Source organism: Diabrotica virgifera, chromosome 5 (assembly GCF_917563875.1).
Source record: "Diabrotica virgifera virgifera chromosome 5, PGI_DIABVI_V3a".
Taxonomy (NCBI): Eukaryota; Metazoa; Arthropoda; class Insecta; order Coleoptera; family Chrysomelidae; genus Diabrotica; species Diabrotica virgifera.
Window position 1 is genome coordinate 9,610,409 of NC_065447.1, and position 27,262 is coordinate 9,637,670.

Consider the following 27,262-nt stretch of genomic DNA (forward strand, 5'->3'; position numbering starts at 1 on the left):
ACTTTCGATCACGTTTCCTTCAATTTTGAACACTGTGCGGCCTCCCCTTAAATGATAAATAGACTATTCCATAAGTACTACAGTTCATCATTAAAAAGTATCTTGATGTCGATGTATTATATTATACAGAGAGAGTCTGTAAAGTGGAATAAATTCAATATCTCAAATACTAATTGTTTTTTTGGAAAATGCTCAGACCCGTCGATTAGTATTTCAAATTGTCCTTTTTGATATTCAATAATAATGTATACAGGGTGTCCCAATTTAGAGATATGACGTCATCGTCGATTTTCTTAAATGGCAACACTGTCATTTTGATAGCTAATTTGATAGGGTTTGTAAAGTTATACATAACTGCAAAATATCAAATTTTTATTCTCTACCATTTACAAGATAATAGAAAATAACAAAGTTATATCTGTAATTTGGAATATATTCAATAATTAAAATACTAACTGTTTTTTTGAAAAATGCTCAGACCCGTCGATTAGTATATCAAATTGTCCTTTTTGACATATAATAATAATGTATACAGGGTGTCCCAATTTAGAGATATGACGTCATCGTTGATTTTCTTAAATGGCAACACTGTCATTTTGATAGCTATTTTGATAGGGTGTGTAAAGTTATACACAACTGCAAAATTTCAAATTTGTATTCTCTACCATTTAGATGATAATAAAAAATAACAAAGTTATGAAAAAGAAGTAATCAACTAATAATTGAATTTAATTATTTCAATAAATTAAGCAAAAACTCATAATGTTGCCCTCAATTATTGTCAAATTGTCAATGGGCTACGTTATGAGCATTTGCTTAATTGAAATAAATAAATTCAATTATTATTTGATTACTTCTTGTTCTTCATAACTTTGTTATTTTTTATTATCTTGTAAATGGTAGGGAATAAAATTTTGAAATTTTTCAGATGTGTATAACTTTACACACGCTATCAAAATAGCTATCAAAATGATAGTGTTGCCATTTAAGAAAATCAACGATGACGTCATATCTCTAAATTGGGACACCCTGTATACATTATTATTATATGTCAAAAATGACAATTTGATATACTAATCGACGGGTCTGAGCATTTTTCAAAAAAACAGTTAGTATTTTAATTATTGAATATATTCCAAATTACAGATATAACTTTGTTATTTTCTATTATCTTGTAAATGGTAGAGAATAAAAATTTGATATTTTGCAGTTATGTATAACTTTACAAACCCTATCAAATTAGCTATCAAAATGACAGTGTTGCCATTTAAGAAAATCGACGATGACGTCATATCTCTAAATTGGGACGCCCTGTATACATTTTTATTGAATGTCAAAAAGGACAATTTGAAATACTAATCGACGGGTCTGAGCATTTTCCAAAAAAACAATTAGTATTTGAGATATTGAATTTATTCCACTTTACAGACTCTCTCTGTATATGTATTATGTATTTCACAATATTTGAAAATTGTTACATAAAATGTTGTTTGGAATAAAAAATTATGTTCTGATATATAAAATTATATCCTTCTAATGGAAAAAAATATTTGACGAATATTCTCAAATTATGGATAGGTAACCAACATCATTTTCATTTATAACTCTTGTAATTTTAATTTGACGAAGAAAAGTTATTCTTCATAAAAAGCTCTTCTTGGTCTAAGATTTATGATGCAACCATCAAGAATCAAATTTTATTAATTTTATACGAGGTATATAAAAAATATGAATTTCGAGTAAAGTATCTTTATATACTGCGCGTCATAGAAAACGGGCACCCCAAAAATGGGTTATGTTTGTTGTCCAGTATCTCCTAAACCTGTCGTCCGATTTAAGTAATTTTTCAACATCTTATAGCTTTATTCTTTAACAATATCGCTGTAATAATATTGTTGCTAAACACGTAAATTTTGATTGTATACCGGGTGTACGAATCAAACTGTGTTTTTTCCTCAAAGTTTGCAACACCCTGTAGCATATTCTAGCATTTATAAAATATTGAAATTAAAACCCTACAATAGCCTGAATAGCCTCAGGTTTTCTTAACATTCTGTTTTTTGATACATTCGTTTATATTGGATAATACAAAAGTTACGTACTTTATCAACAAACCATGTTCTTCATCACTACAGGGTGTTTCTAAATAAGTGCGATAAACTTTAAGGGGTAATTCTGCATGAAAAATAATGACTATTTGCTTTATAAACATATGTCCGCAAATGCTTCGCTTCCAAGATACAGGATGTTGAATTTTTTCTTACAAACCGACGATTTATTTATTGCATTGAAACCAGTTGAGATATGCAAATGAAATTTGATGAATTTTAAGAAATAGTTATTGCGCATTTTTGACATGCAATTAAGAATTTTTTATTCACCATTGGCGCGCATACAGGTTATAAGACCGATCGTATTACCCGTATGCACGCCAATGGTGAATATAAAATTTTTAATTGTATGTCAAAAAATGTGCAATAACTACGTCATGAAACCCACCAAATTTCATTTGCATATCTCAACCAATTTTTAAGCAATAAATAAATCGTCAGTTTGTTAGAAAAAATTCAACATCCCGTATCTAGACGAAGCATTTGCGGGCATACGATTGTAGAGCAAACTGTCATTATTTTTTAATGCAGAATTTTACCCCTTAAAGTTTGTCGCACTGGTTGTCGCATTTAGAAACACCCTGTACTGATAAAGACCATGTCTAGTTATTAAAGTACCTAATAACTTTTGTACTATCCAACACACAAGCGAATGAATAAAAAAACAGAATGTTAAGAAAACCTGAGGCTATTGTAGGGTTTTAATTTCAGTAGGTATTTTGTAAATACTAGAATATTCCACAGGGTGTTGCAAACTTTGAGGAAAAAACACAGTTTGATTGGTACACCCGGTAGGTATAAAATGAAAATTTACCTGTTTACCAACAACATTATTACAGCGATATTGTTAAAGAATAAAGCTATAAGATATTAAAAAAATTACTTAAAGCGGACCACAGGTTTACGAGATACGAGACATGAAAAATGACCCATTTTTTGGGGTGCCCGTTTTCTATGACGCGCAGTGTAGTTCACAACATTTAAATTAGAATAATATATTTGCACATTAAAACATAATTTTTAATTCAAAACAATTTTTTTCAACATTTTTAATTATATAAACAAAGTTTTCGTTATCATAATGCTCGCATTTTCAGCTTGTTGTTTTTCTTTTCTTCTCAAATATAATAAATAAAGCAAATTTAATTTATTAAATCCTGCCATCATAGTAGGTATAACCTAAAAAATGTTTCGGTTATCGGTGGTGTGTCGTCGAGAAAGGTCGTGCTATTAGTCCTGTCGCCAGGGGGGGTACAACGGCCTCCTTAATTCAGATGGACTAACCCAAGTTTTTTTTATGAATTTTGACCCGTAGAACACGAATTTTTTGGGTAACAGTTGATCCGGATGTCGATAAGATTGTTATAAACAAAGAACTTGAGGAATTACATAGCAGCGATTTTTCGCAAAACAAAATATTTTTTTGTATTTTTTGGGTGATTCTCAGCAAAAAATGGTCTTACAAGTTTTTTCGTAGGACGCGTAGTTTTCGAGATATACGCGGTTAAACTTTCAAAAAATCGAAAAAGTGCAATTTTTGAACCGGAATAACTTTTGATAAAAAGATAAAATAGCAATTCTCATTACTGCATTTGAAAGTTCAAGTCAATTTCTATCGGTTTTGATTGTTTGCATTGCTAAAAAATAAGTTTTTATTTGTTAAATAAAGGTATAAACACATAGTGTTTCCCGGGCCCAATGCATACGTTTTAATGGACGTAATGTACGTAGAAATTCTGTATGCGCGCCTACTCGTTCCATTTCAAATTAGAAATGCATTGAAAATATCAATCAATCACTATGTGTTGATAGCTTTTTTTAACAATAAAAAAATTTATTTCTAGCAATGAAAATAATCAAAACCGATAGAATTTTACTTGAACTTTCAAATGCGGTAAGCAGAATTGCTATTTTATTTTTCAATCAAAAGTTATTCGGGTTCAAAAATTGCAATTTTTCGATTTTTTGAAAGTTCAACCCCGTTTATGCCGAAGACTATGCATCCTACCAAAAAACTTGTAAAATAATTTTTTGCTTAGAATGACCCAAAGAATACAAAAACATGTTTTGTTTTGCGAAAAATCGCTGTTATGTGATTCCTCAAGTTCTTTGTTTATAACAATCTTATCGACATCCGGATCGACTGTTACCCAAAAAATTCGTGTTCTACGGGTCAAAATACATAAAGAAAACTTGGGTAAGTCCATCTGAATTAAGGAGGCCGTTGTACCCCTACTGGCGACAGGACTATATGTAAAAAGGTGCTGCCTGCAGTCGTGCCGGCGCCGGTGACGTGTCGTTGCTGTGCCGCAGTCGTGTCGGCTAATGTGAAAATGCCCATTGGGTGCGCTGTGCGTTCACCAGACCAGTGCGCTATGTCAGCGCTTTGAAACTGTTTAAGATTGACGAAGTGTTGACGAAGTGGACGCCATTTTATTGAACGTAGTATTTGCATCGCTTCAATATAGGGCTTTTCATTCACAGTCATTTGTTTCGAGCTTCTGTCATGTGTCCCATAATATTAATATATCTACGTCATACGTTATTGGTATATACCAATGATACACACCAAAGACGTATGCGTAGATATATTAATATTATGTGACACATGACAGAAGCTCGAAACAAATGACAATCGATGAAAAGCCCTATTGAACATGTTTAAGAAACGCATTGTAATGGCGCGCTTATTTGAAAATATTTACTTTTACAATGGTTTTAATTATACAGTAATTGCAACTGAGGAGATACATAATTGTATATGCTCACGAAATTGTAAATATGTGTATTGAGGAACAATATGTTCAACATAATTCATATTTCTCGTGACATTATTATTTCTTTATGGTGGAAATACATCATCGTCATTCAATGGTTCTGCCAAGTCCAGTACAGCAGTACTAAAAATTATTTCTTGTTCATTTAATTTTCATTATCAAAAAACAATACAGGTAATTAGTATATTATCCATTTTTGAATTCAATTTGTTTAAAACACGTCCAAGTTATAGTTGAACGATAGCACGATATAAATAAACAAAAACAACGAATCTCGTTCTCGTTTTAGATTAAGTTCATAGAACAGGTGAGAACTGAGAAGACAACACAAAACCAACTATGAAAGTGTCAAACGGAAAAATACCATTCACCAGACTGAATTTAGTTTAAAGCGCTGAAACACAGCTGTTTAGTTGAAACTTAAACCGATTATTTCTGGTGAACGCAGCCATTGGTGGCCACTGTCTAGTTATGCAATGGTAAAATTTGGGAATTACGATGGGACAATATGATAAGACAATGTCGATGACAATATTGTCGATGCATTTCAGTCTTCTGGCCTTTGGGTCTCGCCTCAGGTAGTTGCGGCGATGCGATGTACAGTATGTAACAATTAACATCCCATGAGTCGAGCTGGTATATTTTATATCGGGCAGTTTTAATCTTTGCGCCGACTTGGGACATTTTTAAAAGACCTACCTGTTTCTTGGGCCGAGCTAGGCACTGCTCCAAAAACATGCATCCAACAAATGAACGGGATATTATGGGATCGTACGGGATACGGGATAGGATAATTGAATGCAGTAAACTGATAGATTCTGTTTATTGATCGAATTCATTTAAGACACAATAATAAGTGCTATTTGGTGTATCCAAATTGACCATTTTTATTTCTATACCAGAGTAAAGAATGGACGTCAATTCCCCACAATTATATTTATCGATAAAAGTAATGCATTCGTGCTTGACATCATCAGCGCATACTTCTTGTATATTGCGATCGTGAAATACTTTACGGTACTGTTTTAAACAATTGCAATGCCACGGATTTCCATCTATGGCGATTTTCTTTAAAGAGCCTATATGTGCCATAATATTCGGCATTAAGATAAGTTGATTGTAATCAATAGCTAGATATTGCAGACTGCCAGGACTTGGAAAAGCGAAGTTGTCGAATTCACTTATGCAATTGTGACTTAAAATGAGCGTTGTCAGCTTTTGCATCTTGTAAAAAGCTAAATCAATATCACTGATGTTGTTGAAGGCCAAGTTCAAAATTTCCAAATTAGTCAGTGGATCGAAGTTTCCTAACGTGATGCTTGTAAGTAAGTTGTTAGCCATCGATACTTCTTTGACAAGTTCCCGGTGTTTAATCACCGTGATATAATCACCCATACTGATGTTTCTTAACTTATTTCCGTCAAGATTTAAGTACGTAATGCTTTTAAAATTATATACCTCATTATCCAACCTGAGTTTATCAAATATTAAAGAATTATTTCCCAAATTCAAGTATTTGATACTCAAACCATCAATTATCTTGAAAGCGTCAAAGAATGTCAGTTTATTGTTGTTTAAGTAAAGATGAGTCAATGCACTCATATTGCCAAAGGCCCAATCATCGATGATGGAAATGTTGTTCTCAGGCAAATATAACTCCCGCAATGTGGTACTACTTGGAAATGTGTCTTTTTTTATACGCCGTGCATCTGTCTTCGTTATTTTTATTACTTCGGCTTTCTCTATCTTAAGAAAAAATTCTTTGGTCATTTCAACCCTGTGAAAACTATCGCTGCATTCAAAGACACTAATCGTAGCATATTGAAAACACAAAAAATTATTCGCCACTCCGGCGCGCAGTATACTACAATCGTTACATCGGAGCTGACAGTTGTTCTCCCAACAAGATATGTTCTTTGGAGTGTGGTTAAACAATGTTGAAAGTACTTCGTCGACACCGACAGTGGCTATCACAAAAAATATAATTATTCCGTTTGTGAACCGCATTCTTAATCGTACTGTTATACACTAGCACTAGACAGTTAACGTTTTTTTTAGCAAATTCCTTCAAAATTTGCGATATTTATATACAACAAATTTCAATAGAACATAAACATTATCTTGCTGATAATAGTTTTAATTAGAAATAAGTTTGTAGGCGACATTTATTAAGTTATAAGTTTGTAGGCGACATTTATTAAATTTTTGTGTTATGTTTATAGGTATGGCATTGCGCCACAATAGGGAACTTGCATAAATTTTTAAATATTAAAATAATATTAAAAAACATAATGGTAGGGGAGCCCAAGCGGGGATTTTTGCAGTTACTCGAGCGCGTCAGATTATCATATGGGAGAAACCTGGTACGCTGCAGATGCACCTCTACCATAATATATTGGCTCTTAACATATTATAGCCCGATCAAAGAACAATTTGACCCCAAAAAAAAAAAGAAGGATGAAAATTTGGGAATAGGTAGTTGAAATTGTCTATTATCCCCCCTTTCAAATGTGAAAAAAAATACATTCAAAATAAGACCGGAATTGGATAAAATGACTAGTTCTAAACAACTTTTGTTCTATAGAGTTTTTTCACCAAGTTCATACTTTGCGAGTGAATATGTTCATGTTTAACAAAATAAAACATGTTTTTGGACGGTTTTTCGGAGATAACTCAAAAAGTAAGTATCTTAGGGAAAAAAGATTCCTAGCAAAAATATAGCTCATAAAAAAATTGAATAAAATGGTGTATATGTTACGGTAAATATGATTAATCGGAAATTATTAATAATTACCGGTTATTATTAATACAAACCGAATAGCTAGGTAAAAGTAATAAATATGCCAAAATTAATCACATCGACCGGTAAATGTGATACATTTTAATACCGTTAAGTGCGTAGAAGCTTGCGGAGTGTAGGGAGGTTTATTAATCACTGCGACATACCGAAGCTAAATACGGCGCATAGGCCATTCCACAGTGTTAGTCAAACTGTAGTCGGCCATTTATTAATTTAATGTATTAAATACATAAGGCTAAAGCAGGGTTAAAACCATCCTTACCTCCTGGTACTTTATCCCAGGGCCGCCGCTGAGGTGTTGGCCGCCCGTGTGCAACTTAATATTTGCCGCCCCCCTTCCTTTAGAAATATGTACATACTAGTATTTAAAGAAATGAGCAGAAGATGCATAACAATTATAAGTTGTAAATAGATAAATACTTGAACAATTAGAGTTAGAATATACATGATCCAACGCCCATTATATGTATATTGTATATCCTAATTTAAACTTCCATTTAATTAAAATAAACCGTGAATAATATAACACAAACACATAAAGAAACTAAAAACAAACTTTTCTGGCTTCCGTTTCGGGAAAAATTTTGACAATGTCTTTGTTTTTAATATCCAATGTCGCACACACTTCATGTTCGATAGATAACATTGCTAAAGCAGAAAGTTTATCTTGCTTCATTAAAAATCGCAAATAATTTTTAATAATTTTATATATATATATATATATATATATATATATATATATATTGTAGCGTGATTAGTGTAATTACTTCTAATTACAATAAAACTAGCGGTTCGTAATTTATATACGACTTTATTTTTTATTTATACAAGTTTACTTTACAAACTTTAGCTTAAGACTAACTCTATTTACAAATATGTCCTATTTATATATGCGATACAGATATTCCAGAAATATCTATATATCTCCAGCTATGTCCATGTGACTCGACCGCTTGCACGTCATCGGCGCTGCATGGGCGTATCTCGAAACATCGATAGTGTTCTGTCTGTGCGGAGACGGGAGCTGGTATACGAGGGTAGGTCAATAATTATTTTGTTACACTGCTCCCCTCTTAAGATCTGAGCGTCCCGACCAGCAACTCTAGATGGCCCAGGATGGCGGAATCTACAGGATTCTCCAGCTCTGCATACACCCCTAGAAAAGAAGTAACAGTCTACTGTCTTTGAAGGGTATGACATCTTCGGGTTCATGCAACACACAGTAATCCGTACGCCAGTTTCTCTGAAGATCACTTCCAGCATGCTTCTCACAATCTTCCAATCCAGATTTTCTACTGCATGGCCAATTTTTGGTAAAGCCAAATCTTTGATGTCATAATTACAGACCATTTCCTTCAAATTAGTTAGAGCACGCCATATGTTCTCGTAGCTTGGCGTGTCCGTATAAGACTTCCTGGTCACTATATACAGCAAAGATCGAGGACCATCTTCCAATCGCAATACTCTTCCAATTTTAGGTTGTTGATTCCTTAACTCGTCCAGGCGGCCGAACTTTCTATTGAATACGGACGAGATTCCTTTAGTCATCTCGAGGTCTTGGGCAACACAGTGGGCTAGAGAGACGTTTTCTGGAACACCAAACAGATCTTGCTGAACTTCTGTGGTCACGCCGAATCTAGCACTCTTTCTTTCTGCGTAATTTGACATAAATTCCTTAAAACTTGGCTGTGGTGCATCTTTCATCTCCTGTTGGAGGACTCGGGCTTCCTCTGTTTCATTTGAGCCAGCATATGGTGCAAGACGATTTATGTGAATAACTTTTGGTTTACCGTTTGGCAACTTCTTAATTCTATATATTACGTCATTTATTTTCTTCTTAACTTCATATGGACCTTCCCATTGTCTTTGCAGTTTAGGACATAAGCCTCGACGACGTTGCGGATTATAAAGCCAGACAAGATCACCTACTTCGAAGCTTTCATTCTTGCATCGAGAATCATATTGATCTTTCATTCTGTCACTGGCTATCTGGATGTGTTGTCGGGCAAGTTCATGAATGTTGTTCATTCGTAATTTCAGGCGGTCAACGTAGTCTTCGCCTGCAACATGTTCCTCGGAAGGTCCGCAGCCAAACTCTAGGTCGCAGGGCAACCGAACTTCACGACCCAACATCAGGCAGGTTGGTGTTTGACCTGTAGTTTCATTTACGGCCGAGCGGTAGGCCATCAGGAATAAATGAATGTGTTGGTCCCAATCTCGCTGATGTTCAGATACAACTTTGGACAAGTGTTTACCCATCGTTCGGTTCATCCTCTCGACCATCCCATCTGATTGAGGATGCAGGGGTGTTGTTCTGGTCTTATTGACACCAATCAATTTGCAAACGTTTTGGAAAAGAGCTGACTCAAAGTTTCGCCCTTGGTCGGAGTGGATCTCCAAGGGAACACCAAATCGGCTGAAGAATTCTTTAACAAGTACCTCTGCAACGGTAGCAGCTTCTTGATTTGGTAATGCATAGGCCTCGGTCCATTTCGTAAAATAATCCATGGCTACCAGGATGTATTTATTTCCAGCATCAGTTTCTGGAAATGGACCTGCAATGTCGATTGCTACTCTTTCCATAGGACTGCCAACATTGTACTGTCTCATGGGTGCTCTCTTTTTACCAACTGGACCATTACCGGATGCACACAGTTCACATTTCTGGCACCATCTTCTTACATCATCTTTACAGTTCACCCAATAGAACCGTTCTCGAACCTTTTGCAGAGTCTTCGTAATACCAAAGTGTCCACCTGATGTACCGTCATGCAACTGACGCAATACTTCTGACACTTTACTTTTAGGTACAATCAACTGAAGCTTAGATTCTGTACCATCATCGTTCTCAAAGGTCCTGTACAGAAGATCATCTTTTAGTATCAGGCAATTCCATTGGCTCCAGTAGGCCTTGACTTCCGGACTACATGCACTAATGTTTTGCCAACTAGGTCTCTCACCTCGACGCATCCAATCCAATACTCTTTTTATACATGGATCGTCTTCTTGGGCTTCTTGTAACTGTTGTGGCTGCCATTGCTCATTAACGACGGTAGTTCGTCTCACAGGGCAAAGCTGTTCATCTACTTTAAGCCGGTGATTACAACTTTCACTGCATGGCCGTATCGAGGAAGCATCTGTATTTGAACCAACTCTTCCAGCCCTCTTCATGCGTCTCTTCGGCATCGTGTCACGAATCACCCTCCGTACCATTTCCACCAAACGTTCATCTTTTCTCTTATCGCCTTTTTCCACGGTTATTACTCGATTGTTTCGTGAAGCTTGGCTAGCTGCTTCGTGTTCCAAGGCAATAGCAAGTGCTTCATCTAAAACTTTCGGCCTTGCTAGTCGTAAAGCTTTCTGTAGTTCATTATCTTTCAGCCCATTGACGAAGGTATCTACTGCAATTTCTTCTAAAACGCTGTCTGGCACCTCTGGATAAGCCAACCGCACCACACGAGCCACATCTGCTTCAAATTCTTGCAGATTCTCACTTGCTCGTTGACTTCTACTTCGCAGTTGTGCTTTGTATACTTGTTGTAGATGGGCATCTCCATAGCGTTTTTCTAGACGAGTGAACAAGGTCTGGTAACAATTTTCTTGACCCTTAGGAATTGATCTTAATATATCTGCAGCATCACCTCGCAAAGCAGCAGTCAAGGAAACAGCCTTTTCCTGTTCGGTCCAATGATTGGCGGTCGCAATAGCTTCAAATTGTCTAAGATATATGGACCAAGAGGACTTTCCATCGAATGGTGGTAATTTGAATCTCATATTATGCGACGTTTCGTCTCTCGGTAGTTCATCTTTCACTACCGGATCTAACGCTGCTGCATTAACTGATGGTTGTACTTTTGTATCGGTTATCATGCTCTCTAGTTGTTTGATCTTTTCTTCTACGGTCTCTACACTTTTCTGCATCTTATCGAATGTTCTAGAAACTTCTTCAAATTTCTCGTCATTCTGTCTACAAACGTCTTTAATTACTTGAGAAACACTTTCAAATTTCTCGTCGCTTTTTCTACTAACTTCTTCAAGTTTCTCGTTGTTCTTTATAGAAGTTTCATCGATCTTTTGAGAAATACTTTCAAATTTCGATAAGATCGCTTGTTCTGCTGATTGGAAGTGGAACGTCTTTGGGTCATCTCCATTCTCCTTGAGGACTTCCTCGAGTCGTGCTTGTAGGACTATCTTGAGCCCACTGCTGTCCACGTCCCGTTCCTCTAGCTGTTCACGGAGCTGTTTTACTGTAAGTTCTTGTAGCAACATCTTTGGTCGGCACACACGTACTTTCCAGAATTCTTTTAAAAGTCTTTCCGAATACCGAACAATCAACGCACTTTAATTATTCCCGACGAATAGAGTCCAAAAGTCTTTTAAAGTCTTTCCGAATACCGAACAATTAACGCACTCCGGTTATTCCCGACGAATAAAGTTCAAAAGTCTTTTAAAGTCTTTCCGAATACCGAACAATTAACGCACTCCGGTTATTCCCGACGAATAAAGTTCAAAAGTCTTTTAAAGTCTCTCTGTAATTCACTTATTTATATCGCACTAAGTTAACCGAACACCGACACCAACTGTAGCGTGATTAGTGTAATTACTTCTAATTACAATAAAACTAGCGGTTCGTAATTTATATACGACTTTATTTTTTATTTATACAAGTTTACTTTACAAACTTTAGCTTAAGACTAACTCTATTTACAAATATGTCCTATTTATATATGCGATACAGATATTCCAGAAATATCTATATATCTCCAGCTATGTCCATGTGACTCGACCGCTTGCACGTCATCGGCGCTGCATCGGCGTATCTCGAAACATCGATAGTGTTCTGTCTGTGCGGAGACGGGAGCTGGTATACGAGGGTAGGTCAATAATTATTTTGTTACAATATATATATATTAATGTGATATTCAAAGATCGGTGTGCTCAAAGCACTTGATTAGATAATTAACTAATTAATTAAATTTAATTTTAATGATGCACTTATGATTTAATCACACTATTTAATGCTCTAATCTCAGGGTTTTATATTCTCGTGCTTCAATATCTCCTTTGCTTTACATATGATAAATAAGGTCAAAGATTAACGGAATAAAACACATATATGGTACAAAAGCATCTATTGAAATAAATTCACCCTCAAAATATCCTCTAAAAATAATATCTCCTATTCTGATTATTGAAATAACCCTACCACTATCTAAAGTACTTATTGAAATTTGCGTTATGAATAATTCTACAAAAAAAATAAAACTGTCTCTCGGATGATGAGTTGTCCAAATTCTTGTCTCTGGTCGCCAACAATTTACTCTTAGCAGCCCCCTATGTAGTCAGCAATCTCGCAACAAATTATTGCAAGCCTATTGTCATTAATGACCCCCTACAGATGCACGTATCTTTCAAAAAACAATGCTAGCCTTTTCTCCTCTCGATAAACTGAATCTATTTCTCGTTCCGGCATGCAACGGTGACTCTTGGAATATAAGTAGAACAATATAACTTACAATGCTTTACATGATGAGCCTCCGTCAGGACACTTATTTCAACAAACTCACAACTATTCACTTATCTGCCTTACTACTTCAGGAGACTCTTAGAGATCACCACTAGTCGACTTAACGATCATTTAACAACTGACTCTTCTTCCACCCTCTAACATTTCGCTAAACTCCCATTCTTCATACCTAGCCCCTCCTTTTTCCTTCTTCACCAATCCGAGTTCCTCAATTTTATCCCCATCTACCTTTCAGATAACAAACACCAATTTTCCCTACCATTAGAAATTTCCTAAAACTAATTACATGCCAATCGGTTTTTTTTTCCTTTCTTAATATCTAAACAAAGATTACATTCATTTAAATTTCTAAATACAATTGTTCCCTCGCCGCAAAAGTCCATTTGGGAAACCCGGTCTCATTGTCCAAACACATAACCACTTTCTTATCATACTAACTGTACAAAGAAAATACTTAATCCCTATTTATCTTTTTAATACCCTATTTAAATTTTGTTTACCTACGGCCATCCAAAGATAATTGACTTTCATTTCTTCGAAATGAATTTTGGTATATTTTTATTACATGTTTTAACTTTTCTAAAATATTAAGATCGAAACCATATTAATTCAAATTTTACATATCTTAACAACTCCCCGCCATTTGATTTGCCGAAAAAATTCTGTTATTTATTTAAATGACACAAGTTTTTTTTAGGATCAAATTATTCCATTATGTTACCAAACTCTACTCATGATACTTATAAATGTCGTGAATGTTAAAAATACCCCGTATCTTGCCTGTCTCTATATGCGCTAATTCATAACTATTTACCCCATTTTCCGTATTGACCCTATATGGACCTTCAAATACCGGCATCAATTTAGCACAAATACCATTTTGTAAATTGGACACCCTCAGTGCCCTCACTAAAACTTTATCCCCTTTCTGGAATGTAACCGGCCTTCTTCTTCGGGTCCTCTCTTGCCTTTGGAGATATTTCTCTCCACTTCGTCTCAATCTTCGTTGAACCACCTCGATCACTTCTTCGTATTGTCTGGGGGCGGTGTCTTCCCACGGTCTCGTAGGCATTGTTCCTTTCATTACATATAAAGGCGTCTCCTTGGTAACCGTATTTGGTGCACAGTTCAAATACGTCTCTATTTCAAACACTTTTCTGTCCCAATGTCGATGATGTTCTTCCGCAGCAATTCTTAGAAATTTTGTGACTTCTTGTATAAAACGCTCTGATGGGTTGCTCTGTGGATGTCGGATGCTTACAAATTTTGTATTTATGCCTCTCTCTCTTAATTCCCCTTTAAAACGGTCATTCCTAAAGTATGTCGCATTGTCCAACAAAATATTGTCTGGTCTTCCCACTGTTTCGATAAAATCGTCTATCTTCCGAAGTATTTCAGCTCCTTTCGTGGTTCTACATGGGTACAGTTTTAAATACTTTGAGAAAACATCCACCATAACTAATATGTGTTTATTCCTCTGTGTTGTTGTTATTAAATCGCTCAACATATCAATGGCGACAATATCCAGTTTCTTCCGAGCTATGACGTTTTTTGTGATGTTTTCGTTTTTGAAATTCTTACTTTTACACTTTTGGCATGTCTCGCAATTTCGAGTCATCTCTTTGGCTATTGTATAGTCCTGTCGACAAATGTAGTTCTCCCTGAACATAAGCCACACCTTCCTGCTTCCAATGTGTCCGTTGTCACAGTGTAATTTTGCTAAAACTTCTTTTGCCATCTGTTCCGTGATTACATATAGTTCTTTACCATCGACCCTCTTAAAATATAAGTTATCTTCTTGTTCGGCCCTTTGCTTTTCTCTTTCATCCAGTTGTTCCTGATTTTCCCTGATCTGAGCCAAAGAAAATAAGCCTGCTTCTTCTCTCATTATGTTCATGCCAACGTGGAGAGTTTTGTGGTCCTCTTTGCGGAATTGTTCATCTCTCGTCAACGCATCAGCCAAGATATTGTCAGTTCCTTTGATATATTTAAATTCAAAATCATACTCTTGAAGTAAAAGAATGCTCCTATGAATTCTATTATTTACCAGCCTATTTTTCATTATATGTACCAAAGCTGCATGGTCTGTTTCAACGGTGAATTTTGCCCCTAGTAGGTAAAACCGTAATTTATTTACAGAAAATAACACACTGGCGAACTCTAATTCAGTAACGCTGTACTTTCTCTCATATGTTTTGGTTACACGGGAGACAAAACAGATTGGCACCTCTACATCGTTTTGGATCTGTGATAACACCCCTGCGAATTTTGTTATGGAAGCATCGGTCCGGAGAATGAAAGGTTGATCATATCTTGGGTGGTGTACTCTTACAGCTGTGGAGAAAGCTCCTTTTAAATTTTTGAAAGCCATTTCTTGTTCCGTTCCCCATTTCCACCTAACATTTTTCTTAAGTAATGCTATCAACGGTATTTCTTTTGTGCTGATGTCTGGTATTAGTTTTTTGAAATAGTTTACCATTCCCAAAAATCCCCGCAATGTTTTTAAATTGGTTGGCCTAGCGTAGTTATTTATAATTTCGATTCTATCTTCTGCAAGACTAATCCCTTTTGTGTCTAATTTGAATCCTAAATACAGTATTTCCTTTTGGAAAAACTGACACTTTTGAATATTTAATTTCAATCCCGCTTGATCCAGTTCTTCTAGCACAGTGTGAATATGTCGTAGATGGCTTGTTATATCTGGTGAGAAAATTAATAAATCATCTATGTAATGTACAACAAATTCTTCATGCCTATTTAAGATTGTGTTCAATGCGCGAACCAAAGCAGCGCATGCACTCTGTAGGCCAAATGGTACCACCCTAAATCGGTATACCACTCCGTCGATCGAAAAAGCGGTATAATTTCGACATTTCTCTGCCAAAGGTATTAACCAAAAACTATGTTTCAAATCGATTTTGGAAAAAATGTGTGACCCTGTGATTCGTCCAAATATGGCTTCGATGTTCAAAGGCGCTTCGTATTGCGCGATTGTGTGTGAATTAATGTTTCTTGCATCTAAACATAATCGCAAATCACCACTCGATTTTTTAACGCATACTATCGGGTTGATATATGGAGAGTCACATCTTTCTATCACCTTGTCTTCGATCATTTTTTCAATTTCCTGTCCGACGCTTTGCCTGTATTTATACGGGAGTGGATATGTCTTTGATTTAAAATTTTCTAAGTTTTTAACTTTAAAAGAATGTTCATAATTTTTAGCCACTCGGCTTTCTTCATTAATCAAATCTCCATAATTTTCTAGAATCTTCTCTACTTCCTTTTCCATGTTTTCTCCACATTTTAATTTTCTTTCATCCTCATTTTGTTCGCATGTGTTCACTGTCCATAATATTTCTTCATAAAATTCTGGATTCTCGTCCATTATTGCCATTTCTTCTCTGTCCTCATCCTTTATTTCTTCTTCTGTTTTTTTTTATCTTCAATTTCCATTTGGTATCCCGAGCACCATGTTTCTACTGCTTTCATTTCTCTTATGAGAACTTCCTTTTCTTCCTGCTTCCTTTCTGTTTTATCGTCGATTGCCCACAATTCTTCCGTATCTTCGATTTCCTGTCTTTCTCTTGTATCCACCGTGTTTTCCTTCTTTCTTTTTGAACTCTTCTTCTTTTTCTTCCTTCTTTTTTTTTTGGTTGATTTTTTTCTTGTACTTTCGGTTTTTCCTCTACAGTCATATTGATTTCTTTATGTTTTTCCTGTTCATTTATCTTTTCAACAATTATTTTCCTCTCTATTTCCGTTTCTTCTTCTATGTTGTCTGGTTCTGCTTTGATTTCCAGTTGATTCTCCGAAAAATTTATGGTGATATGTTTTTCACTCAATTCATCAATTCCCGCTATCATATCATGGTTTAAACCTTCGATCACCACACATTGCATAATATAGTATTTGTCTCCCACTCTGATCCGCACTCCCAAACCTTCATTTACTGTCGTCAATTTTTTGTTGTTTGCACCCACTAAAGCAACCCTAGGAATTTTATACACAAATCTGTCCAAATTTAATTCTTTTACTAGTTTCTTATTGATTAACGATATCTCCGATCCAGAATCAATCAAAATTTTAATCGCTTTATGTTTTATAAATGCATCTAAGAATATTAAATTTGAATTAGAACTTTGTCTTTCATTTCCCGCCAACTGTATAAACTCTCTCGGATGACAAAATATACCGGAGAGTTGTTTATGTTTGTTCAGTGGATGCTTTATTGAAAATCCTGTCTGGATTCATTGCATACATCTTCTTCCTCGTTTTCTATTGTTACATGATTCATCTCCCTTCTATTTTGTCGTTGGAAATTCTGATTGTTTCTACCGTCCCTTTGTTCGTTCGTATTCCTAGTCGGAGGATTTTGTGCATCTCTGTTTCTGTTGTGATTTTCATATGTTCTTTTTTTTCGTGGTTCCTGTTATCATAATTTTGTTGTCTATTGTAATTTTGGTATTCTCTCGGCCTATCTTCGTTTGTTGATTGGGCATGTCGGTTTCTCTGGTCATAATTTGATTGATACCTTCTTGCCGGTCCATTATATTGTTCATGTTGTCTTCTGTTTCGCATTTCTCTTCTTTTTGCTTCCCTTACTTGAAGGAATTGGCACAAACTATCAATATCTTGATAGTTTCTCAAAATCACGTGGTCCTCCAGCGTTTCTTCGAAATGTCTGCTTATCATTTCTACCAGTTGTTCGGTAGAGTATTTGTAGTCTAGATATTTGGAATTGTTATATATCTGCAAAGCATATCTTTCTTCCGATATTCCCATTTTCTCGTGATATCTTCCATTCTGTAGCTCTTGGTTGATTTCCCTCTGTTTAACTTTCCCCCAGAAATAGTTGAGAAATTTATTTTCGAAATCTGTCCAATTTTCAAACTCATCTTCTTTACTTTCATACCATAACGCTGCTCCTTCTTTCAGATGGTTTCTAATTGTTTCTTTGCAGTCGTCAAAATATCTAATATGTTGCAATTTGGTTTTCAAATTTTTAACAAATGGTACTGGGTGTGTTTTTCTAATATCCCCTCCAAATTGTATTTTCGCGTCGCTTGTACCAAGGATAATCATTTCCCTTCTTTCTCCACAATTCTGTTGATTCTTGAGTTCCGCAATTTGTTTTTCGTTTTGCTTAAATTTTTCTTCTATTTCTCGCCTGTCTTCTTGTATTGCATTTTCAAATTTGCTTTCTAACTGTTCTAATTCCATCTTCTGCACAGTCTTAATATCCTTCATTTTAGTTTCTATTTCTTCTCGTTGCATCTTCAGTTTCCTTTCTGTTTCTTCTCTAACTTTTTCTAAACAGACTTTCACTTCATTTTCATATTTTTCCAAATGCTTTTCCAATTTGCCATCATTCTCTTCCAATTTCTGTTCTATTCTCTGTGATATTTCTCTTTGTGTTTCTTCCATTTTTTGTTGTGTTATTTCCATGGCTCGTTTTGCTTCCTGTTGATTTTTCTCTATTTTTTGTTGTGTTTCTTCCATGGCTCGTTTTGATTCCTGTTGATTTTCTTGCATTGTCCTTTTTGTTTCCTGTTGATTTCTATCCATTTGTTGTGATTGGAGTTGCATCAGTTGCAATAGTTTCTCTATTCCTGTTAATTCCTGTTCTTTTCTCTCCATAATCGTTGTATCTCCTTCATTACCCAATCCTTCTTCAACAATTTTTTCCTCTTCTCTGTTATTCTCTCTGCTTTCTTGCATTTTGCTTTGCCTCCTTGTGGTCGACATGTTGTTTCTTTTTGTTACTGTTTTCTTTGTCCCCGCCAAATGTGAAATTTTACAACACTCTATAAGTTGCAGAACACGACAAATATTTCTCCCCAAATTTAATAAATTTTCGCCACAAATATCAAATATGCAATCAGTAAATTTCAAAATAAATATCAAATGTACGATTGGTAAAAATATTAAATAATTCAATAGCAGTAAATATCAACTACCTACGATCAATCCATAAATCAAAAATATTTTTACACCTGGAAAAATTGTCAAATTATCTCTGGATCACCTGTAGTTATTCCTTATCTCTTTCCCTACCATCAAATGCAAAGCTGCGATATTTTTTAAGCCACCACGTTCTGGGCTCCAGTTAATGTGATATTCAAAGATCGGTGTGCTCAAAGCACTTGATTAGATAATTAACTAATTAATTAAATTTAATTTTAATGATGCACTTATGATTTAATCACACTATTTAATGCTCTAATCTCAGGGTTTTATATTCTCGTGCTTCAATATCTCCTTTGCTTTACATATGATAAATAAGGTCAAAGATTAACGGAATAAAACACATATATGGTACAAAAGCATCTATTGAAATAAATTCACCCTCAAAATATCCTCTAAAAATAATGTCTCCTATTCTGATTATTGAAATAACCCTACCACTATCTAAAGTACTTATTGAAATTTGCGTTATGAATAATTCTACAAAAAAAATAAAACTGTCTCTCGGATGATCAGTTGTCCAAATTCTTGTCTCTGGTCGCCAACAATTTACTCTTAGCAGCCCCCTATGTAGTCAGCAATCTCGCAACAAATTATTGCAAGCCTATTGTCATTAATGACCCCCTACAGATGCACGTATCTTTCAAAAAACAATGCTAGCCTTTTCTCCTCTCGATAAACTGAATCTATTTCTCGTTTCGGCATGCAACGGTGACTCTTGGAATATAAGTAGAACAATATAACTTACAATGCTTTACGTGATGAGCCTCCGTCAGGACACTTATTTCAACAAACTCACAACTATTCACTTATCTGCCTTACTACTTCAGGAGACTCTTAGAGATCACCACTAGTCGACTTAACGATCATTTAACAACTGACTCTTCTTCCACCCTCTAACATTTCGCTAAACTCCCATTCTTCATACCTAGCCCCTCCTTTTTCCTTCTTCACCAATCCGAGTTCCTCAATTTTATCCCCATCTACCTTTCAGATAACAAACACCAATTTTCCCTACCATTAGAAATTTCCTAAAACTAATTACATGCCAATCGGTTTTTTTTTTCCTTTCTTAATATCTAAACAAAGATTACATTCATTTAAATTTCTAAATACAATTGTTCCCTCGCCGCAAAAGTCCATTTGGGAAACCCGGTCTCATTGTCCAAACACATAACCACTTTCTTATCATACTAACTGTACAAAGAAAATACTTAATCCCTATTTAAATTTTGTTTACCTACGGCCATCCAAAGATAATTGACTTTCATTTCTTCGAAATGAATTTTGGTATATTTTTATTATATGTTTTAACTTTTCTAAAATATTAAGATCGAAACCATATTAATTCAAATTTTACATATCTTAACAATATATATATATATATATATATATATATATATATATATATATATATATATATATATATATATATATATGTTGATGTGATCTTGATTATTGATATGAGATAATATTCTTATATGTCACTTAATTTAATCAATGTATTAATACTAATCTAATTAATTAACCAGATCACATATCAATATGTTTTCAATCTCAGGGCGAATTATAAATTAATTACTTACTTTCGTGGCTTCAAATATTTCTTAATGGTTCCTAATCGGGATAGAAAAGAAAAGAGTAAAAAAAATACACATATATGGGTTACAATTATAATCAAAATATTTTTTATTTTATTTAAAAGGCAATCAATGCTTAATATTTGCTATTTCTTATTATTCTTAAACATAACATTTACAAATGGGAATCTTATTTCCTTTTAGTTTTCAATTGAAAGTTTTTATTAACATTTAACTATTAGGAGTTATTAGCACAACTCTATTTAAGTTTGATGAAGCTTTTCTGATATTATTGATTATGTTATTCAATTTTTTATGTGGAATTTAATACGAAAAACCCATACATTCATGTCCAAACAAATGAGACTGACCTTTTCCTGGTGAACTGAAAATGTCCTCACACAAGACCCGTTTCCTGCTATCCTTGGCTGCGATCAAACCTCGTCCTGGCTTCCAGTAATGTTCTCCTTTGTAAAACTAGCTCGAATAGTTCTCGTTCCTGCTTCTGTTGTGATGCTGTGTTCTACCTTTTTCGAAACTGCTATCAGCTACCGGGACACTCTTGGCTCAAGGAGGTTCTTTTACTCTCGACCTGGCCTACTTCTCGTTCCACGATAGATACTCCACACTCACGGAACTACACCGGCTTTCTCACTCTCCGTACACTACCGTCTACTACTCGACTTCACTTCTCGACAGCTCAAAACATTCTGATCTCACTTTGTCATTCATTCCCCTACTTTCTAAATATCCCTTCCAGATTCACAAATCAATCTTCCACCACCAACTCTCATTCGTAATATTCCTCAAAACCAATTTTTAATCTTTCTAAATATGCTTAATGGATTTCAAAAGAAAATATTTAATTCCCATTCTAAAATACTTTCTAACTATTTACAAATTTTAATGACCTATTCTCTCTTTCAAATGAGTCTTATTTAGCATAGGCTAATGATCGAAACCTTCCGCGAAAAACGATAATGAACTATCATCTATTTCACTGAGTTTTATTTAGCATAGGCTAATGATCGACCTTCCGAGAAGAACGATAATGGTACGCGTCATTCACTTTGTTTATCTAAGCACATTGTTCCGAGTTTCGTACGCTTATTCTAATCACTTCTTAAAATTACATATAACAATTTGTTGTATACAGGTTGTTTTAAATTTATATGCGCGTGGTTGAGAAAATTGAAAATATTTTATGTTAAATTGAATTTTGTTTATCATTATTAAATTTTAATTTTTATATCAAATAGAAATATAACAAATCCCCGCCTTGTATTCGATAAAATTTATCTGCATTTTTAAATAAATTTTCTCGAGGCAAAACCAACTCCCTGTATATTTCCTTACTTTAATCTACGTCTTATATCCTAACTTACTATCTACTTTAATTAGTCCCATCTGTAGAGTAATTGTTTCCTTATTTTCAGTGTCCTCATCCTGTGTTAGAGTGTCGGATATTATGTTGTCTTTCCCTTTTTCCCATATCAATTTTCTGTCTTTTTCCTCAGATTTTTCACATACTTTTATCGTGTATTCTGCATCCTCGTTTTCATATGCCTCCTCTTCAAATGCCATTGTTTCGATCATATCTTTTTTGCTTTCATTTTTTTGCTTTATTTCTTCTTCTCCTGAGCTCGTCTCTTCTTTTGAGGAATCCCAGGTTTCCTTTGTTTCTGATACTCTCAAATTTTCTTCTTCTGGGCTCAACTCTTCTTTTGAGGAGCCACAGGTTTCATTTTCTTTTGTCTTTTTCTGACTTTTTCTCCCTTTTCTTCTTTGTCCTTGCTTCGTTGCCAAATTCATTTCCACTGTTTGTTCTTTACCTGATTCGTCCGTATTTTGTTTCTCCTGTTCCTTGTCCTGTTCTTCTTCTTTTTCTTCTGTTAGATTCATCGTATTATTTTTAAAATCTATCACTACATGTTTTTCTGCCAATTCGTCAACTCCTACTATCATGTCATGTGACATGTTTGGCATTATTACACATTGTAGTGCATACATCTTCTTACCCAGTCGTACCATTACTCGTATGCCTTCATTTATAGTTGCCAATGTCCGTTTGTTTGCGCCCACTAAATTTACCCTAGGTATTTTGTAAATTAAATTTGTTAAGTTAACTTCTTCTATTAGTTTTCTGTTGACCAATGTTATTTCAGATCCAGTGTCTATCATAATTTTAATTGGTTTCTCGTTGATAAATCCATCCACAAATTTTAAATTAACTCCATTTTTCTTTTCGTTGTTTCTTGCCAATTTAATAAACTCCTTGGGGTTACAAAAGATTCCTGTTTGATTTTTTGTTTTTAGTGAGCGCCGTCGTGAAAAGACGCCGGTTGCTCATCGTTGTTTATATTTTCGTCATAATGTCTCTCTCCGTCATATTCATCTGTCTGGGTATTATTTACTTCTCTTCTATTTTCTCTTGGTCTGTCGGATCTGTTTCGGTTTTCTCGATATCCCTGTTCATTTTGTCTACCATTATTTCTGTTTTCTTGATTTGAGCGTGTGGTGTTTCTATTCTGGTATTCTCGATTTCTGTCCTCATTCCATTGCCTATTTCTTTGTTCATAATTTCCTCTTCCGTTGTCTCTATTTTCGTTTTCCCTTCTGGGATTAAAATCTCGTCTTGTATAGTCCCTCCTATTTTGATTTCTATCTCTGTAATCCTGTGTTTCTCGGGGCCTGTAATCTTCTCGCGACCTTCTTGATTTTGTTTCTCTTACACGTAATTCTCTTATTTGTAGGAATTGGCATAAACTATCTATGTCTTTGTAGTTTTGCAATGTGATATGGTCTTCCAGCGTGTCTTCGAAATGTCTTGCAATCAGTTCGACTAATTGTTCCGATGAGTAATTATATTGTAAATGTTTTGCGTTATAGTAAATTTGTAATGCATATGTCCTTTCTGATATACCCATCCTATCATTGTATTTCCCATTTTGCAATTCCTTGTTAATTTCCAATTGTTGGACTTTTCCCCAGAAATAATTCAAAAATTTTTGTTCAAATTGTTGCCAACTGTCAAATTCTTCTTCTTTGCAATCGAACCATAGGCTTGCTTCATTTTTGAGACGGTTTCTGATAGTTTCTTTTGCTGTTTCGAAATTTCCGATGTGCTGTATTTTCTTTTTCAGGCTATTTATGAACGGCACTGGGTGTAATCTTCTTACATCCCCGCCAAACCTTATCTTCACGTCATCTATGCTATGTATAACCATTTCTCTTCTTTCTCCGACATTTTGTTGAATATTGATTTCCGCAATCTTTCTTTCCACTTCTTCTCTGTCTGCTTTAATAGCGTTTTCAAACTTGTTTCTCAAATTTTCTATTTCTTTTTTCTGGCAATTCATTAACTCCTTTATTTTATTTTGAATTTTCATTTCTTGTTCTTTCATGTGGTCCTTGATTCTCATTTCTTGTTTTTGCATGTGATCTTTAATTTTCATTTCATAGTTTTCTATGCGTTCCTCTATTTTCTTATTGTTCTCTTCTATCGCTTGTTTTGTTTCCTGTTGATTGTCATCCATTTTTTTCTCCACTTTATCCATTGTCCTTTTTGCTTCATCCATTTTTTGTGACTGGAGTTGCATCAGTTGTAATAGTTTATCTATTCCTGATAATTCTTGCTGTTCTGATGCCATGATTGTCGTGTCTAAAATATCTTCTTGGTCTGAATGTTCTTTTTGTTTTTTGTTGTCTTTGCTTTGGCTTCTTGTCACAGACATTTGTTTTCAAGAAGTACTATCCCCGCCAAATATGACATTTTACTAGTGTTACCAAGACGACTTTTTCTCACCCAAATATTATAAATTGTCAATAAATATATCAAATGTAAATATCGTAAAAATAAATTATTAAATCAGTTATGTAAAATTTGTACCTAAAGAGATCTAAAATTTTATGTTATCAAATGTAAGTATCTCACTTTTTACCACAGGCATATAAATTTTCACATACCGGCTTTACTTTTTCTATCCTTCAAATTTGCCACTAGAAATACTTTACAATGCTTTCCACGTTGGACGACAGTTGATGTGATCTTGATTATTGATATGAGATAATATTCTTATATGTCACTTAATTTAATCAATGTATTAATACTAATCTAATTAATTAACCAGATCACATATCAATATGTTTTCAATCTCAGGGCGAATTATAAATTAATTACTTACTTTCGTGGCTTCAAATATTTCTTAATGGTTCCTAATCGGGATAGAAAAGAAAAGAGTAAAAAAAATACACATATATGGGTTACAATTATAATCAAAATATTTTTTATTTTATTTAAAAGGCAATCAATGCTTAATATTTGCTATTTCTTATTATTCTTAAACATAACATTTACAAATGGGAATCTTATTTCCTTTTAGTTTTCAATTGAAAGTTTTTATTAACATTTAACTATTAGGAGTTATTAGCACAACTCTATTTAAGTTTGATGAAGCTTTTCTGATATTATTGATTATGTTATTCAATTTTTTATGTGGAATTTAATACGAAAAACCCATACATTCATGTCCAAACAAATGAGACTGACCTTTTCCTGGTGAACTGAAAATGTCCTCACACAAGACCCGTTTCCTGCTATCCTTGGCTGCGATCAAACCTCGTCCTGGCTTCCAGTAATGTTCTCCTTTGTAAAACTAGCTCGAATAGTTCTCGTTCCTGCTTCTGTTGTGATGCTGTGTTCTACCTTTTTCGAAACTGCTATCAGCTACCGGGACACTCTTGGCTCAAGGAGGTTCTTTTACTCTCGACCTGGCCTACTTCTCGTTCCACGATAGATACTCCACACTCACGGAACTACACCGGCTTTCTCACTCTCCGTACACTACCGTCTACTACTCGACTTCACTTCTCGACAGCTCAAAACATTCTGATCTCACTTTGTCATTCATTCCCCTACTTTCTAAATATCCCTTCCAGATTCACAAATCAATCTTCCACCACCAACTCTCATTCGTAATATTCCTCAAAACCAATTTTTAATCTTTCTAAATATGCTTAATGGATTTCAAAAGAAAATATTTAATTCCCATTCTAAAATACTTTCTAACTATTTACAAATTTTAATGACCTATTCTCTCTTTCAAATGAGTCTTATTTAGCATAGGCTAATGATCGAAACCTTCCGCGAAAAACGATAATGAACTATCATCTATTTCACTGAGTTTTATTTAGCATAGGCTAATGATCGACCTTCCGAGAAGAACGATAATGGTACGCGTCATTCACTTTGTTTATCTAAGCACATTGTTCCGAGTTTCGTACGCTTATTCTAATCACTTCTTAAAATTACATATAACAATTTGTTGTATACAGGTTGTTTTAAATTTATATGCCCGTGGTTGAGAAAATTGAAAATATTTTATATTAAATTGAATTTTGTTTATCATTATTAAATTTTAATTTTTATATCAAATAGAAATATAACAATATATATATATATATGTATTGATGTGATCTTGATTATTGATATGAGATAATATTCTTATTTGTCATTTAATTTAATCAATGCATTAATAATAATTTAATTAATTAACCAGATCACATATCAATATGTTTTCAATCTCAGGGCGAATTATAAAATTAATTACTTACTTACGTGGCTTCTCAGTATTTCTCAATGGTTCCTAATCGGGATAGGAAAGAAAAGAGTAAAATAATACACACATATGGGTTACAATTATAATCAAAATATTGTTTATTTTATTTAAATGGCAATCATTGCTTAATATGTGCTAGATCTTATTATTCTTAAACAAAACATTTACAAATGGGAATCTTATTTCCTTTTGGTTTCCAATTGAAAGTTTTTATTAACATTTAACTATTAGGATTTATTAGCAACAATTCTATTTAAGTTTGATGAAGCTTTTCTGATATTATTGATTATGTTCTTCAATTTATAATGTGGTATTTAATACGAAAAAACCCATACATTCATGTCCAAACAAATGAGACTGACCTTTTTTTGGTGAACTGAGAATGTCTTCACACAAGACCCGTTTCCTGCTATCCTTGGCTGCGATCAAAACCTCGTCCTGGCTTTCAGTAATGTTCTCCTTTGAAGATTAGCTCGTATAGCTCTCGTTCCTGCTTCTGTCGTGATGCTGTGTTCTACCTTTTTCGAAACTGCAATCAGCTACCGGGACACTCTTGGCTCAAGGAGGTTCTTTACTCTCAACCTGGCCTACCTCTCGTTCCACGATAGATCTCCACACTCACGGAACTACACCGGCTTTCTCACTCTCCGTACACTACCGTCTACTACTGGACTTCACTTCTCGACAGCTCAAAACTTTCTGATCTATCTTTTTCATTCATTCCCCTACTTTCTAAATATCCCTTCCAGATTCACAAATCAACCTTCCACCACCAACTCTCATTCGCAGTATTCCTCAAAACCAATTTTTAATCTTTCTAAATATGCTTAATGGATTTCAAAAAAGAAATAGTTAATTCCCATTCTAAAATTACTTTCTACT

At 34.5% G+C, this 27,262-nt stretch overlaps 3 protein-coding genes across 4 annotated transcripts in view; all 3 read right to left on the reverse strand.

The window, feature by feature from the left end:
- LOC126884930 (protein twisted gastrulation-like) overlaps positions 1-27,262 on the reverse strand; it is a 489,408-nt gene that overhangs the window by 288,025 nt on the left and 174,121 nt on the right. The window lies entirely within an intron of this gene.
- LOC126884929 (leucine-rich repeat-containing protein 70-like) lies at positions 1,628-6,949 on the reverse strand (the record flags this gene model as incomplete). The annotated part of the gene is made up of 2 exons (XM_050651280.1): positions 5,905-6,949; positions 1,628-1,656 (listed from the first exon to the last, which is right to left on the reverse strand). Coding segments are annotated over exons 1-2 (1,020 nt in total), but the record flags the coding sequence as incomplete, so codon positions are not given.
- LOC126884882 (uncharacterized) overlaps positions 7,005-27,262 on the reverse strand; it is a 32,621-nt gene continuing 12,363 nt past the window's right edge. The window contains exon 3 of the mRNA XM_050651188.1: positions 7,005-7,012. Coding sequence (XP_050507145.1) covers positions 7,005-7,012 — 8 coding nt within the window. The remainder of the gene's footprint in view (positions 7,013-27,262) is intronic.